This window comes from Serinus canaria, chromosome 26, assembly GCF_022539315.1.
Source record: "Serinus canaria isolate serCan28SL12 chromosome 26, serCan2020, whole genome shotgun sequence".
Taxonomy (NCBI): Eukaryota; Metazoa; Chordata; class Aves; order Passeriformes; family Fringillidae; genus Serinus; species Serinus canaria.
In genome coordinates this window covers 1,906,516-1,923,868 of record NC_066339.1, presented here as the reverse complement: position 1 = coordinate 1,923,868, position 17,353 = coordinate 1,906,516, and the positions used below count along the sequence as shown (strand labels likewise).

The window sequence follows — 17,353 nt, the reverse complement described above, 5'->3', positions numbered from 1 at the left end:
CACTTGGGAATGATGCTCCTCAGCCTGCTCCAGCCTTGTCTATCCCTACCTGTGCAGGTGATGACGACATCCACCTGACGGATTACTTCACTCAGCTTCACCACCCGAAATCCATCCATGCTGGCAAAAAAAGGGGAATAGGGACCATCAGGAGAAGCTTGTTCCTTCTCTGCCCCAGGCCATAAGGGATCTCAGCAGCTCCAAACTGCTCTGGCAGCAGCCCAGGCTCTCCTTTACCCCTCCAGGGACACCTGTGCCACAAGGGAAGGCTGTGCAACAGTTGTGATGTCCAACCCACTCTTGGAAATGTTGGATGAGCCAGGAATGTGTGGCATGGAGGCTTGAGCAGCCTCCCCAAACCAGCCAGTGAACACCTTCTGCCCAGTATCCCATCCCTGAAAGCTGCCTGAGCCCTTTCCTATCACACCCCAACAAGGTGCATGTTCTCCAAATTGCACCACAGATCCCTGGCTTCACTCCAGCCTCTGGCAGGGCTTGGAGGAGCAGAGAGAGAGAGAGAGACACTCCCAAGCAGATAGGAGCACCTTACCAGGCTTGGAGAGCGCAGATGGGGTCGATCTCGGTGACGTACACGATGGCTCCCAGGGCTTTCAGGGCAGCACAGCACCCCTTGCCAACCTGCCAAGGCAGAAGGATCAGTGAGGCAGGACACAGACCCAACAGTGCCACAGTCCCTACCCTAAACAGCCCAAGCCCATCCCAGGCTGGAAGATCCTCATCCCAGCCACTTGCCCAATGCCAGGAGCAGCTCAGGATGTACTTGGTGAGTGGCACAACTGCCACAAGCCTAGCTCCCCCTCCAAGGCCACCAGCCTCTCACTGCCAGAGGACAGGATTAGACAGGATATTAGTAAGGAATCCTCCCCTGTGGGAGTGGTGAGGCCATGGCACAGGTTGTCCAGAGAAGCTGTGGCTGCCCCAGCTGGAAATATCCATGACAGGAGCTTTCCCAAGCCAACGCTCTCACAGCTTGTGCAGCCCCAGCATTGCAGGAGCCTTTCTCCAAGCAGGAATTAAAGACAGCCTAGAGGAGCACACACTGCCCCCTTGCCTCTAAGCTGCAGGATTTCAGAGCTGTTCTGCACTCCTCAGGGGGCAGATCCTCCATCCCATGCTGCCCACATCAGCATAGGGAGCACAGGGCTCCTGCAACAGCATCTTGGACTTGCTCCCTTTCCTCAGTGGAAAATTAAAACAAAGTCCAGCTCTTCACATCACCAACCCACACCAACACCTGATTCTGCTGCACAGATTCTACTCAGCCCTGTTTTGTGACCAGGAATGTGGTGGACCAAAAACATTTCCAGAGCAACCCTCACTTATCACCCAGCTCCAACCTCGGGTCTACTGAACACAGCTGGGACTCAACTCACATCCAAAGGGGAAACCATTCAGGGTGAACAGGCTGGGGGAGCTAAGGGTGCTCAGCCTGGAAGACAGCAGGCTACAGCAAGACCTTAGAGCCCCTTTCAGTGCCTAAAGGGGCTTCTGGAGAGCTGAAGAGGGACTTTGGACAAGGGACAGAGTGACAGGGCAAGGAGGAATGGCTTCCCACTGCCAGAGGGCAGAGCTATATGGGATAGTGGGAAGGAATTCTTCCCTGTGACAGTGGTGAGACACTGGATGGAACATTTCAGAAAAGCTGTGGCTCCCCATCCTTGGAAGTGTTCAAGGTTGGGTGGGGCTTGGAGCAACCTGGTCTAGCAGAAGGTGTCCCTGTCCATGGCAGGGGGTAAAACCAGATGAGTTTCAAGTTCCCTTCTAACCTAAATATGGGTTGAAGTCTGGGATTCTGACTCTCCTGTTGTGAAGAAGCCCAGTAAAGTTTAGGACAGACCCTGGAGACAACAATGCCCAGCACAACTCCTGCCTGAAGAATCAGGCACCAGCCCAGAGCACTCCATGAGAGCCAGCACAGTCTCTGGGTTGAGCAAAGCTGGGCTCCACTGGTACCTAAATGAATTAGGCAGCAAATTCATGCTGGGAAGAGCCTTTGCAGCTCCTGCCAGTCCCTGCAGAGTGGTGGAAGATAAACACCCACACACACATGCACAGATGGAGGGAAGGTGGCAGCTCCCAGCTCCAGCTCTTCCAGGGTAGAATCAGTTACAAGTTCATTATACAATTTCCCTCTGCTAGAGTATTATTCCCAGGGAGAAGCTGCCTGCCCTGCTCAGTGACAGCCAGGCTGGATGCTGAACCTGGGCCAGGAACAGCAGATGGGAGTACCCGTGGGTAGTTATAATTCAGGCCAGTGCTCCCAGCAACTGTCGGCTGTGCAGCCCAGTTCATCTGCAGCAAACTGGGAAATCTGCTCCCTGGTTTCCATCCTCCCAGCAAGTTTTCCCTAGTTATCGCTCACCAGATTGGATCTACTCCTTATAGCAAGGGCAAGTGGCCTTTGCACAGGGAATTGCAGGATGCTGAGCTTGGGGGAGGCCAGCACAGCTCACAGAACTCACCTCCCCATAACCACAAACCACCACTTGCTTCCCTCCAAACATCACATCTGTGGTCCTCTTCAGGCTGGGGGACAGAGAGAGACCTGTGTTGGGATCAGTCAAGCCCAAAACCAGGTCAAAGCAGCAGAGCCTGATCTCTGCTTAAGAAGCAGCTGGAGCCAAATCCACCCATGTGGAAGTCTCAGTGGGGAAAAGAGCTGGACTCACCCATCCAGGATGGATTCCCGGCAGCAATACAGGTTATCAAACTTCTGCTTGGTGACAGAGTCATTCACGTTCATGGCTGGGACACAGAGCTTCCCAGCCTTGGAGAGCTGGTACAGCCTGGGAGAGGGCAGAGGCAGGTCAGAGCAGACAGCAGCAACTCCCTGAGATCTCTGGGTCTGCCTTCCCAAAGCTCCCACCTGTGCACGCCTGTCACACTCTCCTCCACAATCCCTCGGATCTTCTTGAACACGCTGGGGTATTTCTTATAAACCCAATGGGTCAGGTCCCCACCATCATCCAGGATCTAGAACAGGCAAGGAAGAACAGGGAGCAGTCAGGCCTTCCACTGGGAAGTGCATTGGCTCAGGACAGGATGGGGGAAATTATTTGGCAAAGCATCTTCAGGCACTGCTGGAGGGGCTGTTTGGGCAGAGGCCTGGGGGCCAGGACTCCCAGGTTCCCTAGGTGCCTGCAACTCGGGGTCTCCTCTAAAACACTGAGATTCCTTAACCCTGTGTGGAGCTGCAGGATCTCCTGCCTCTGCTATTGCTCTGCAGCCTGCAAAGGTGACCACAGGCAGCACTAACTAACTAGGCTGAGCTCAGGACACCACATGGATGCCCAGGAAGCAAATAGGACAGGATAGGCTGTGGGAGGTGTCATGGCCCACACACATCACTGGTGACCATGCACCAAGGGGGGACATTGGCTTTGACACAGGAAAGTTCCCCACTATGAGCCCAGCTTTGGGAGGGAGAGGGCAGATGGCACCTGTGCTGAGAGAGGAGTGGCTGGGGCAGCTCCTGCAGGGGGAAACAGGTCCCATTTCTTGGCTTGTGGCAGCTCCACCAGGAGCTGTTCCCTTGCCATTGGGATGTGCCAACTCAGGACATCATCTCTGCAGCTCCTGACATTCCCATGGCTGTTCCCAGCTGCTCTCCAAGAGCCCCCCATTAATGGAGGTCCAACTCGAGGTCAGCATGCTCCCAGGAACAGCCCCAGGGTGGAAGGGAGGAAGAGGAAGGGCTGGAGAAGACTCCTTACCATGTTGGCCTGCCAGCCATCTACGTTAACACAGCGGTCAATGCACCACCAGAAATCATCCTCTGACTCCCCTTTCCAGGCAAACACAGCAACACCTGCAAGAACAGGAGCACCCCTGGAGTTTGCTGGGCGTGGCAGAGCCCCCTCCTGCTTGGCCAGCTCCAGAAACACACGGACACAAGAGCAAGGGGAGCATGCAGAGATCACATCACTGCCCACAGTAGGATCAGACCTGCCCATCCCTCCCTAGAAGATATTCCCCAAAAATATTAATTCCCTAAAACAGAAGTACAATATTAAAAAAAAATTAAAATAAATAATAAAAACCAAAGAAATAATAATAAATAAATAATTTTAAAAATACTACTAACAATAACTTGTAGTAGTTATTATTTTAGTAGCAATTATTGTAGTAATACTATTCACTGTTTAATTCTAAACAGTATAAAACTAAATAAAATTAAAATTAAAATATGGTTAAATACAAAATTAAAATATATTTTATGTTTTTATAATTTTATATTTATTCCTTTTTTATTTGTTTCTATTCTATTCCTATTTTATTTATATTCTATATAAAATATATCTATAAGCCTTTTATATGTATCTATATATGTATTCATATTATATTGTATATTTTATGTCAATGTATATAAATTTATTTATAATATATATTTTTAAATATTTATTTTTATTTCTATATATACCTAGTATAAAATATTTCTAAATATAAATTATAATTTTATAATTTTAAAATAATTTTCATTTGTTATATATTATAGCAAATATAAAATTTTCATAAATGTAGCCTAAACCACATATAAATATAAAAGAGAATATATACAAATGAAATATGAAGTTCCCTGGAAGGTTCTCCCTGGGTGAGGCCAGGGAGGCAGGAGGGGCTGCGGGGGCTCTGGCCCAGCTACACTCACCAGCCTCTGCCAAGGCCGCGGCCACCTCGTTCTGGGTGGAGTAGATGTTGCAGGCAGACCAGCGGCACTGCGCCCCCAGGGCACACAGCGTCTCGATCAGCACCTGCGGGACAGCGGGGTGGGCCGGGTCAGGGCTGCCCCGGGAACAGGGGTGTTCCAGGGGTCAGTGTCCCGGGGCTCAGGGATAACCGGGGGACAGGGGTGTTCCAGGGGTCAGTGTCCCGGGGCTCAGGGACAACCCGGGGGACAGGGGTGTTCCAGGGGTCAGTGTCCCGGGGCTCAGGGACAACCCAGGGGGACAGGGGTGTTCCAGGGGTCAGTGTCCCGGGGCTCAGGGCTGCCCCGGGGGACAGGGGTGTTCCAGGGGTCAGTGTCCCGGGGCTCAGGGCTGCCCCGGGGGACAGGGGTGTTCCAGGGGTCAGTGTCCCGGGACTCAGGGACAATCCGGGGGACAGGGGTGTTCCAGGGGTCAGTGTCCCGGGGCTCAGGGATAACCGGGGGACAGGGGTGTTCCAGGGGTCAGTGTCCCGGGACTCAGGGACAACCCAGGGGACAGGGGTATTCCAGGGGTCAGTGTCCCGGGCCTCAGGAATAACTGGGGGTCAGGGGAACCCCGGGGGACAGGGGAGCCCAAGGTGTTCCAGGGATCAGGGGTGTCCTGGGGTGAGGTATGTCCCAGGGGTCAGGAATAACCCGGGGGTCAGAGCTGTCTGGAGGGCCAGGGACATCCCAGGGGACAGGGGCACCACGGGGATCGGGGTGTTCCAGGGATCATGGGTGCCCCAGGGGACAGGGATGTCCCAGGGGACAGGAGTGCCCCAGAGGTCAGGGATAACCCAGAGTCAGGAGGTGGGGTCAGAGGTCAGGGGGTGGCCCAGAGGTCAGGAATAACCCAGGATCAGGAGTGCCCCAGAGGTCAGGAGTGCCCTGGGGATCAGGGCTGTACTGGGGGTCAGAAGGGCCCCAGGTGCCTGCAGTGCCCCGGGGATCAGGAGTGTCCCAGACGTCAGGGCTGCCACAGGGGTCAGGGTGCCCCAGAGGTCAGGGGATGACCCTGGCATGAGAGCAGACTCCCAGGGTGCCCCTGACCCTGGCCTTGGGCAGCAGCAATGGGCACAGGAACCAAGTGATACCCTGGGGAAATGCCACCAGCACAACCTTTCCAAAACACATCCAGACTCAACTGAACATGCCTTCTCCCATTCAAAGAGATAAAGAACTTTCTTCCCCAAGGAAAAGCTGATGTCCCAGCCCAGGCCCCCCAAATAAGCAGCCACTCACCGCAGTCTGTGCTGTGATGTGGGTACAGCCCACAATTTTAGCTCCAGCCAAAGGCTTCTCTCCCTGTGCTCGTTTCCTGAGCGAAATCAGAGCAGACATGTCTGCAAAAGGAAGAGAGGTCTTAATACTGGTTCAGTCTGCAGGGTCCCCTCTCTGCCACAGCTGCCCTTCTTTCAGGGCCTCCCAGGATACCCCCAGCCCCAAAACTTCTGCTGAAGCTGTTACACAGGCAGTGAGAAAACTCCTCATCACTGGCCTGGCAGGTCTGTGCAAAACAGGACCAAAACAGCAGTGTCATTTGTCACTTGACCAAGGGACAAGGAGAGAGGCAAGGAGGGGTCTGGGACTGGCACTGCCTGGGAAAGGCTCCTACAGACAGTCAATAGTCCTGTGGCAGCAGGTGAAGCACCTGAACTTGAAAACAGAGCTGCCACATCTCAGAAGAGCTGCTCTAGATGTGTCTGGATTATCTTCCCCTTCTAAAAGGAGAGTTACCCCATCACCCCACTGTAAATGGTAATTCAGCTTCCTACCATCCCCACAGGAAGGGGTGGGATTTTCAGCTTTCATATCTCTGAAGATGTTACAAAATCCTTGTCCATCCAAAGCCAACAAAACATTAAACCCTGCAAGAGCTCTGCTTCTGCTAGAAAAGGAATGGGACACAGCATCAACATTTGCTGGCACATCTCACTCTTCCCTAACTGATTTTGGGAGGAGGAAACAGGACATCCAAGGCTGCAGCAGGAGTGGGAATTGCCACTCCTCAGCTCCTGGTCTCCAGAACCTGCCCCACACTCCACTCTGTACCTTGCTCGGCGATCTCAATCTCGCGGCGCCCGAACTCTGCCTGTTTGATGTTCTTCACACAGAAATTGCTGCTGCCCTTGGAGTTGGTTTGCTGCTTCTCTCGGGGGGACACCTCGTCATCAGAGCTGTCTGTGTACGAGGCAGCTAAACCAAAAGAGCGATGAGTGTTACTCCAGGCCTTATGAACCCAGGAACCTCCTATCCTTCAGGTTCCTGCTCTGTTTCCCCTCCCAGCTTTTACTCATTAGCTCAAACTACCAATCTCCTACGGAAAGCCAATGCCCTGAAGGAATTTTGCACTCTTTTTCTCTAAAACAGCCCAGAGGTAACAATTATCAACTGTCAATCAATGCCTGAGCTTCAGGAACGCCTGGAATCATTCCCTCAGCATCAAAGTACAACAGCAGGACAAATCCTGCCACAGGGTGTGAGCAGCACATTCACTGCAGCACCCACGCTGGGTGTTTGAGAGGAACACACGAGGACAAGGAGCTGGCACCTACCAGAGCTGTAGCTGTCAGTGGAAGACTGGGAGATGGAGCGGGACAGGGACCGACGGCCCGTCTTGGTTGGGAATTTGGTGAACTCCTGCATGTCATCTGCAAACTGGATTTGCTGGGAGCAAAGGAAAGAAATGCTAAATCAGGAGGTGATCCTCAAGGCACCTCCCCAAGCTACAGGGACCCATGGATCCCTTCAGTCCACAAAAATTAACATCACCAAATACAAGGCTACAGATGCCAAAAATTAAATTCCTTCCTCTGCCTGAAAAGCTGCCACCAGGTTTTTGTCACCCTGTAAATTTGACACAATACCTCAAGATAAAAAGAGCACCCTGAAACATCCACTTTAATCCCTTCCCAGATTCCTAAGGCTCCTTCAGGAATTACACTCTTTGTACAACCCACATCCCATGTGGAGGCAGAGACCCTGCCCCAACAATCCCAACAGATTTCTGGCCAAAAATGCAGCAGTAAGAAAGCTGGGGTGGTCCCAACAGATCCCTGGTGCTTCCAGGCTCTTCCCCAGGAGCGGAGCATCCCACAGGTTAAAAACACCACACATCCTTCCAAAACTGACACTAAAAGCACAGGAAAAAACCTCAGCAAGAGAGAACATTTCAACAAAAAGAAGTTGACATTGCATTGGCTTTCAGACTCCTCTGCAGGACAAAATGTTTCCATTGGAAGAGAACCCCCAAAACAGCCACCTCTCTCAGCCAGAGGCAACTCAAGGCTCCAGCACCAGATCTTCAAATTTAACTGTGTTGGGCCAAAAAGAGAGGAAAAATAACCCAAAACTGCTCAGCTGCTGCACTCACCCCGAGGGAGCAGCCAGCAAAGGGCCTTATTGCTGCTCCTGCCAGTGAAAGGCAACAGAGATGAAAGGGAATTAGGGAAAGCCCCAGCAAGCCCAGCCTGCAGCCCCCTCCCTGCTGCCATGCAGGAGACCCTGACAAAGAACCCCAGCACGGCCCCTTCACTCAGATCACGCCGCTGCAGGATTTAATTTTGCCATTTAACAGGGATGAGACGTCATGGCAGGGAGTGGGATTAACAAAGCATCCCCGAGACCCAGGAGACCTTGAGAGGAGTCCTAGAGAAATCAAGATGATGGAAAGAGACAGCCCAGAGCAGCCACAAGGAGGGGCTTTCAGTGCCACAGCCATCCCAAAAGCTCCCTGAAAGCTTTGATGCAGGAAACAGCCTTCAAAGGGGAGAAGAAAGAAACTATTTAGTTGAAATGATCCATTCCAGAAAGGAGGAATCTGCACAGGCTGGAGCTGGGGTGGCTACAGCACCAGTACAGCTTTTTGGGCTGGAAAACATTGCCACAATCCTACAGAATCCCAGCAGATGGGCTAAAACAGCATGGTATTGCACTTGGGAAGGGACAAGGGGGCATGAAAGCCATGGCTCACTCCAAGGGAGGGCAGGAGGGATGATGTGGGACTCCAGCATCCCTTCCAGGAACTGACTGGCACAGAGAGATCCAGCACCACACCCCGCCAAGCATCCCAGGCATTCCTTGCTGCTGCCAAGGTTTCCAGCCAGCTCCTCTATCCTGGACACATCACACCCCAATATCTGCTTCCCTGTCCAGACTTCCCAGCAGACTCCAGTTGGATTCTGATGCAAACTGCTTTAGTCTGCATTAGTGGAAGGAATAGGAAGGATAAATGGAGATAGAAGGTTTGGTTTTGCAATTGTTTGAGGTCATTTGGTGCAGAGAGAGGATCTGGAGGGCACCACAACCTCCATCCCCATGGGGGAGCAGAAGGAGGTTGAGGAGAGCAGGATCCAGAGGGCATCCCAACCCTATCCCCAAAGGACAGCAGAGCAGAGGGAGGATGCAGAGGAGTCCACAATCCTCACCTCCATGGGAAATCTGAGGGAGGACCTGAAGGGCATTGAAACCTCTACCCCCATGGGAGAGCAGAGGGAGGATCCAGAGGCCACCCAACCCCATCCCCACAGGGAAGTTGGTTCTGGGATAGAAGCACTTCCAGGCAGGTAACAATGCTGTGCTCAGGGTGTGTGGCAGGAGCTGGCAGGATTCCCAACAAGGAATGATGTGGCTGGAATTTGTTCAAGGTCTATTCCTGGGATCAATCTTCCCCACACAGCCTGGGATAGGCTTGTGCTACTTCCATGCCAGTGTATTGCTCATGGGCACTTCCAAGGAGGAAAAAGCATCAGCAATTTCAGGACACAAGATTTCCATGCCTTCACATCAAGCTCTTCCTCTGGCAGCTCATCAAACCAGAGGGCATAAAAATACATTCCCCATAAAACAGCTGCTGGCATTAAAACAGCTTAAAGTGTTAGCTGAGGAATTTTCTGTATCTCAGAGAAAGGTTTCCAGGGAAGAGGTGACCCAAGAGGGAAAAAACAAAGCACAGTGCTCCAGCCCAGGGTGCAGGTCTGTCATGGCCTGCAGCACCCAGGATGTGTGTGCTTTGGGACAGGGCAATTCCCTTTAGGGAACTGCTGCCTGGATGGCCTCACGGAGCACAGTTCCTTTGGGATGCAGTGGAAAAGAGAGGATGGGATAGAGGGATGCTGCACTGCCCAGTCCCACAACATCCCACAGCACAGTCCACCCCCCCTTCAGGGCTCCAGCTGTGAGTGCTGAGCCAGCTCTGAGGCACAACCCCACCCTGCAAGAGAAACAGCAGGTTTAGAAACATGGGAATGAGGGGATTGAATCTAAGGGGAGAGAAAAAGCAAGTGCTAAGCAAACCAAGTGCTGAATTACCCCCAGTAATCCCTGCCGTGGCTTTACCAGAGCTCAGCTGAACTCCCCAGCTTAGCAAAATCTGCCCTGGCTAAAATTATCATCAAACACCACGAACAGCACCCAAACCTGAGGAACCATGGGAACATCCAAGGCCTCCTTGGCTGGGGAATCACCGCTGTGTCCGGCAGCGCGAGGGCAGCGCAGGGAGCTCGGCCGAGGCACCGGAGCAGAGGTGCGTGACCAGCGCCCTCCACGTGCCCAGCTCGAGCTGCATTAAGGAGACACAGAAAATCTCCTAATCCCTCTGCCTGTCATGGGAACTGGAATGAACAGCATTCCCAGCTGGGGGCTCTCCCTGGCTCAGCAGGATTGGGGCTGTCCAGCTCTCAACAGCACGGGGATGAATTGCATCCCAAACTTCATCCTGCTGGAAGCAGCTTTTCCAACCGGGTGGAGCACAAGGGTTTAAGAGCAAGGAAAATATTTTTTCATCCCAGAAATTCGTGGTCAAGTAGGGAAAACAAGACAGCACCCATTTCCCTGCATAGGAATGAAGCCAGGGGTTTTCAGCAAAACTGCTGGAAAAGAAGAAGGGGCTGGAGACCTAAGGGGCCAAATGAGCAGTTCCTCACTTGAAACAGCAGGGATTTTGGGATATGTTCTGCAGGAAAACAGCAGGATCCACCATCTCCTGCCAAATTCTTCCAGAGCATTGCTGGGCACTGCCTGCTCCCAGTGACACCAGCCAAGCCAGGAGGACATTTTCTCCCTTTGGGAAATCCACTGCCACTGTGCCCATTCCCAGACAGATCTGACATTTCCCAACAACAGCTGCTCTTGTTCAGCTCAAACCACCTTTTCCAGGGCTGGAGCTGAGGGAGCACTGCCCACCCTATTTGGCCACACTGCCCAGAGCATTCCAAACCACCAGGAAGAAGACCAGCCTGAACAAGCTCCTCTCCAGGGCATAAGGATAGATCCACTGAGAACATTGGTGGGGCACCAAACCCAGCAGCTCAAGCGTCCCCAGCACACATAGCCTCATTTGTTTAATTATTACGACACAGGGAGGACAAACAGATTGCAGATCTGGATTGGTACTACCTCACCAAACTGGCAGCTCATGACTGCAGGGTGTGCCATCCTCCATGGCTGATCCCAAGCATTTTCCCAGTGGTCAGCCAGGAGAGCAGTGTTTGGAGGTGACAGAGTAAGAAAATTCCACTCCCTGGCTCCAGGATGAGCCCAGCATGTCCCCCTCGCACAGGACAATCCCACTTTTCATTTTAACACTTCTTCCATTCCCAGAACAGCTCCAGAGAGGTCATTTAAGTTCCTTTGTTGTGCTACACATCCCTGACTGCATCCCATGCAGCCTTGGGGGAGAGCAGGAGCAGATTGTGGAAGGAACAGAGATTTTGGAAAGCATCCACCAACTCACAGCTGACATGGCTCATCAATGCACAGGCTCCAGAGGGGAAAGGACACAGGCTGGGAAACAGCTCCAGGCTCTATTCCTAGCACCCCCAGGTTTGCTTCAGCAATCCTTTTTTTATATTATTATTTATTATTAGGGACAACGTGAGCATCAGCACATACACAGCCATGGGAAAAGTGTCCTCCCAGCCACTTCTGTCCTGGATAAGTGGAGTGGGGACAGGAGCAGGCTCCACACATCACCCAAGATAAGCAGGAAGCAATGAACCATCTAAAACCCTCCAGACTTCTGAGTCTGACATCCATGGATGAGAGGACACAGCACAGTTGCTCAGAGAGGAACAGCAAAATGGGAGCAGAGCACATTCCTACAGCCACACAACCACCTCTAAAGTGAAGAGTTTCTGCAACCCACTTCTGTCCTCCCAGGAGAAAGCCTGGAAGGATCCAGAGTCCTGGGACCCTTCCTTTGCCTGCAGAAAACCAGCAGCAGGGATCAGGATTTTTCAGTGCACCCAGTTCCCCTTATTTTGGATGTCCTCCCAAGCAAAAACTCCGTGGCAGAGGCTGGGAGGGCACTGCTGGATGCCCATGCTGCCAAAGCAGCCCTGACGTGACCTGTCTCTTAGGTTCATCATTTCTTTGTCATTCCTGGAAATTCAGCCAGACAAGGAATGTCTTACAGCTCAAACCAGCATCCTCCTCCTCACCAGCCCTGCTCCCACAAGAGACAGGAGCAGCAGCTCGGAGCAGGGCTGGGTTTTGCCCACCTGGAGATGGGCACCTTCAGGTTTCAGTCTCCAAGGATTCCTTATCTGCAGAAGGACAGAGAGCTGCTGGCTGTGCCTGAGGAGGAGCTGGGTCAGGCATTTCTAAAGGACAAGTTGTTTCAATCCAGTGATTTGCAGAAGCGACTCAGCACAGCATCCAGGGAGGGCAGAAGCATCCCAGGGAATGAGGCCCTCCAGCCTCATCAGCAGAGTGGAAAAAAAGTCAGATAACCAGTGTTCTCCTTCATTCCAGGTCAAAAGGAAGAGAGGAGCAGCTTTGCTTAAGCCACTCCCTCAGGGAAGGGACAGAACCGCCCCATGCTGTTTTCACAGCCACCCAGATCCTGGAGGGGACTCTGAGTTTCCTGACCAGGAGAAAAGGGCTATTGCCACGTTTGCTTCCCTGAGGCCATCCCAAACCCACTAGCTGCAGGTTCCCAATGCTCCCAGTGTGTGTCCCTGTGCTGGCCCCTGGAGCTGGCCCCATGCCCACTGTGGCCATGCCAGGGCACTGGGTTTGTTTAGAGGACTTGGCTGCCCTGTCCTCAGGCCCCCTCTGCTCTGCTACCAGGCTGGGAGAGCCAGCCCCTGTTCCCACAGGACAGTGTCTAGACATGAGGCTGGGAACAGGGGACACAAAGGGGGACACAGCTCCTGCTCCACGGTCCAAAAGGACATGGATTTTTGGGGTGGGAATCAGCAAGGCAGACAGGGATGGTTTTAGGGTTCTTTCCCTGGGAGCTTACCCAGCCTGGAAGGGTATTTCTGGATCACAGCACTCCTTAAGGATGGAAGGGAAGGAAAAACAAGGTACTTGGAGAAGAGGGATGGGGGATCAGGACCAGCAAGACTCTCACCCTGACAACTCACCATCCTCATCCCCAAAGCACTGGGCACGGGAGGGTTTGGAGGTGGACTTGACTCTGTGACTCAAACCATCCCATTTTCCCACCTCCAAGCTCTGGTCAAGCATGCCAGTGCAAACTTGGATGGCTGCACAAACTCACATCAGGCTATGGCCAACCCATGGAAGAACCACCAGATTCCCAGTTCAAATCCTCCCAGCAGCAAACAAAACCCCAGCCAGAGCCCATGGCCAGGTGAAGGTGGGGGATTTTCCCCAGCAGTGCCCACTGCTTCACCCCACCATTCCACAGGGATGCTGGAAGAGCAGGAGAGCTTCCTGGTCCTCCACAGCCTCTCCTTGGTGCTCAGGCTGTGGAGGACCAGGAGAGGCTTCAGCAAGCATCTCCTGGTCCTCCACAGCCTGAGCACCAAGGGCTCTGTGAGAGCTGGAAGTGAAACAACCTTTGGGAAAAAGGAACTGCTTCTGCTCCTGGTGTGGCCTTTGTAGGAGGACAACTTTCTCCTGGTCGCTCCCCCAACTTTGAGAAGAAACCCCAAGTGCTCCATTCAGACATCACAGGTGGAAAAGCTTCCTGAGTGTGCTGCTCTGTGCATGGAAGCACAGCCATTTGGAATTTGGTGCTCCTGGATCTGGACCTCCCACTCCCAGAGGGCTCACAGGGCAGGCTGTTCTCCCTAGAGGCACAGACCTGCCTGGCACTCTCCTCACCAACTCCCAGAGCAGGAATCCCAGCCAAATCTCCACCTGGAAACCTTTACACTGTTCCCAGTGAAAAAGTAAAAGGGCACTGAGGTTCTGGCAAAACAAACCAGCCAAGCCCTGATCCCAACATCCATCCTCCACTGCCAGAAAAAGGCTGGTTGGGTAAAGCACTGAGGGAAAAAAAAAAAAAAACAAACCCACACAAAAAACCAAACCAAGTTTCTGTGAGTCCAAGAGGAGAATTAAGGACTTTCTCATGAATCTCAAAATTCAGCAGAGAAAAAGAAACACCAGGAAAGAAAGAGACCCATTCCAAAGGTTACTAGGATGGAAATCACCACAAGATTTCAGTCATGATGGAATCACTATAAATGCCAGCCAAAGGAAAAATAAACAGAAGCAGGATTCAATAAAAGAAATGCGATTTTGAGTGTTAAATAGTAACTGGGGATAAATCTGCCTCATAAACACCTGGAGGTCAAAGGTGTGCTCCAGCAGGAGCAGAGGGAAAGCTCCCCACAGCAGATAAGGAGCCATCTAGTCCTTGGACTGCAGGAACTGAGGCAAAGGCTTGGGCTTGGCTTTGATGGAGTGGGATTATCTCCTGAAACACAGAGGGATAGATATCTCCTTCCTGGCAGGAACAGCACAAGTCCAATGTCTGGGATCCCTACGGGCAGTGAACTCAGGTCATGTCCCACAGGTTAACCCCATAATCCCCATGAATGGGCAAACAGCAACTGGTCTGAAGCCATCCCAGATTTCTCACCCCTGGATTCATCCCCAGTGCCCACCCAGCCTATGGCACAGCATGTGTCTGGGCAGTAGGAAAATTAGAATTAATTGGAGTTACCACACGGGAAGAACTGCACAAGCAACACAAGGTTATGCCCTCACAAAGACAAGGGGATGGTTTCCCACTGCCAGAGGGCAGGGATAGATGGGATCTTGGGAAGGAATTCTTCCCAGGGTGCTGAGGCCCTGGCACAGGGAGCCCAGAGCAGCTGTGGCAGCCCCTGGATCCCTGGGACGTCCAAGGCTAGGCTGAATGGGGCTTGGGAGCCACAGCAGAGGGAGGAATTGGGAGAGCTTTAATGACCCTTCCAACCCAAACCATTCCCTATTCCATGACTGTGGGTTAAATCACCCCCAGCAGCTTATGGGGCAATCTGAGAACTGCTGGCCTCACACAGGCCAGCTGGCAGAGCTGGAAGCCCATGGAAATGTGTTTGTGTGTCAGAGCTGAGAGGGAATCAGCTTTAATTAGCATCAATTTTTAAACTAATTAGAAAATGCCTCTCCAAGCACAGTTGTATGAGACCAAGGGAACACTTGGAAACACTGTCAAACAGCTCCTTCAGCAACACCTCATGGCCCAAAGGGAGGGCTCACCACAAAAAAAAAAAACAAATTGAGAAGGCCAAACTTCTGCTCTGTAATCCTAAAGCAGCCCCTGTGTTTTGGGGGAGGAATCACACTCCTTGGCACTCTGGGCACCCTACCTGCCTCCTCTTCTCCCCGCAAACTGCCTTGGAGAATCTCAGCATTCCAAAACTTCTGCTCTTTCAAAAACCAAACCAACAAATCCCACTCAGGAGAGGCTCCAGCTATTTGCAGGTACCCTTAGCTGATCCTCCATCCCTGCGTCACAGCTTTAAAGGAAAACACCTCACAGGATCAGCATGGAAACAGGAGAACTGGAAATCCATCCTCCCTCTGCCCTGACTCCCAAAGCCTCTCACAATGCTATTTCCACTAGAGCTGCCCATTCCTCATTTACCAATAGACTTTTTTCAGCCCTGGATATTACTTAGATTTTGATGCATCTGGTTAGAGGCAAAGCAGGAGAAACCGCAGGCTTCAGCATGGGCTCGTCCCTGCTCAGGAGTCTGAGGAATCACCACCAGGATGGACAAACATCAGACTTGTGTCAGAGCAAAGCCTACCTTTTCCTGCAAACAGGGCTGATTCCATGAAGCCCCTTTCTTTAAAAGGAGGCAGGAGGGATGCAAGTGATTTCCTTGTGGAGATGGCAAGCTCACAGAATATTTGGAGAAGGGGTTAGTTAAAGTAGGAGACAAGACAGCTCCAAGGTCAAAAGGGATCAGCCAGATGTTCTTGCTCGAAAACATGCCCAGGTTGGATGCAAAACTCTCCCCACAGCGCAGGAATGTGTGAAATCTGGAACTCCCTGTTGGGAGGTGAAAGGAGGAGAGGCAGAAATCAGCAGACACAGGCTGAACCTCACCCTCATCTGGAAGGAAGACACTAAAACATGAATTTCAGGCAGGCAAAGCCCCAAGGAGCCTCCTTTTCCAGGCTGCCCACTTTTTCTCACTGAAAAAGGCTGGAAGGAGTGATCCCTTCCACCCACAGCACATAGACAAACCAGGCTCCAGCAGCTCCCACCCAAATCCTGGCTCCTGAGTGCAGGCAGCTCCTCAGCCAGGCAGGAACGGGTGCTGCCAGCCAGCTCCAGGTCTGTGGGGGCAGCCAAGGGGAAGCTGCACCCAGCTCTGAGGGCTGCGGGAGCCTCACCCGAATTACAATGCAGCCTGTTCGAGGAGCTGGAACATCATGTCCTCAGCCACCTCAGTCCTTTGGCTGTCACCAACCTGAAGTAAACAGATTCTGCAGCAGCAATAAGCTCGTTACCAAGGCCACCGTATTGATCCCAAAGTGTAATTAAAATTCACAGTTCAAGCAGCCCAAGTTAACAGGGCAATGAGGGCAGGACTGGCCTCAGCTTCCACATCCTGCTGGCTCAGAGGCACAGAACCCATGGGGAGAGAGGCTGCCAAAAAAACAGCCCAAATTCTTCCCTGTCAGAGTGGGGAGGACCTGGCACAGGGGGCACAGAGAAGCTGTGGCTGCCCAATCCCTGGAAGTGTCCAAAGCCAGGCTGGACAGGGCTTGGAGCAACCTGTGATAGTGGGAGGTGTCCCTGCCTGCTGGAGCCCTGGATACTGAGAATTTTAAACTTTCTGTGCTGAAAGACACAGACCTGCAAGAGAACAATGCTTTTGACCTGAGGCTGTGGAGAGGGCTTCCAAAATTGATTAATAGCACTGGGATTACAGGTGTGTAATGGCAGGGGTGGAACTGGGTGGAACTTCAAGGTCCCTTCCAACCAAACCATTTCCAAACTAGCAGCTTCCTCTTTGGACCTTTGGGCCATCAACCAAGATGTCCCAGAGCACCCCAAGGCTTAACCATGCCAGGGAAGCCTGCAGGGATGATGTGGGCAGAGAGGTATGGTACAGAGTGGATTCCAGCACGGCTCAGGGCACCCAAGCCCCTGGAGTTATCCAGTGCCCTGGGAAGGGGTTCCACACAACCTGCTGAGATGTCACCATGATGCTCCTCCTTGGTGGGGCTCCCTGACTCTTCCCCCAGCCCCTCACAGACTCAACCCCTGGTTTCACCGAGTCTCACTCTGGGAGAAGTTCTGGCACAAAGTCCTTCTCACTGAGGGCTCTTGGGGCCACCAGCAGGTCCCAGGACAGTCACCTGGAATGTCACCTCCGTGTGCTGAGTGAAGGTGAGCCAGAGGCCCCAGATAAGCAGCCCTGATCA

The 17,353-nt window shown here is 52.4% G+C and overlaps 1 protein-coding gene across 3 annotated transcripts in view; it reads right to left on the bottom strand.

Moving 5' to 3' along the window:
- AHCYL1 (adenosylhomocysteinase like 1) overlaps window positions 1-17,353 on the bottom strand; it is a 28,310-nt gene that overhangs the window by 5,621 nt on the left and 5,336 nt on the right. For all 3 annotated transcript variants that reach the window (XM_050985078.1, XM_050985079.1, XM_050985080.1), the window contains exons 2-11: window positions 7,264-7,375; window positions 6,761-6,904; window positions 5,951-6,051; window positions 4,670-4,772; window positions 3,735-3,829; window positions 2,888-2,994; window positions 2,691-2,807; window positions 2,484-2,547; window positions 551-639; window positions 50-120 (exon numbers count right to left, since the gene is read on the bottom strand). In XM_050985078.1, the coding sequence (XP_050841035.1) occupies window positions 50-120; window positions 551-639; window positions 2,484-2,547; window positions 2,691-2,807; window positions 2,888-2,994; window positions 3,735-3,829; window positions 4,670-4,772; window positions 5,951-6,051; window positions 6,761-6,904; window positions 7,264-7,375 (1,003 nt within the window). The remainder of the gene's footprint in view (window positions 1-49; window positions 121-550; window positions 640-2,483; window positions 2,548-2,690; window positions 2,808-2,887; window positions 2,995-3,734; window positions 3,830-4,669; window positions 4,773-5,950; window positions 6,052-6,760; window positions 6,905-7,263; window positions 7,376-17,353) is intronic.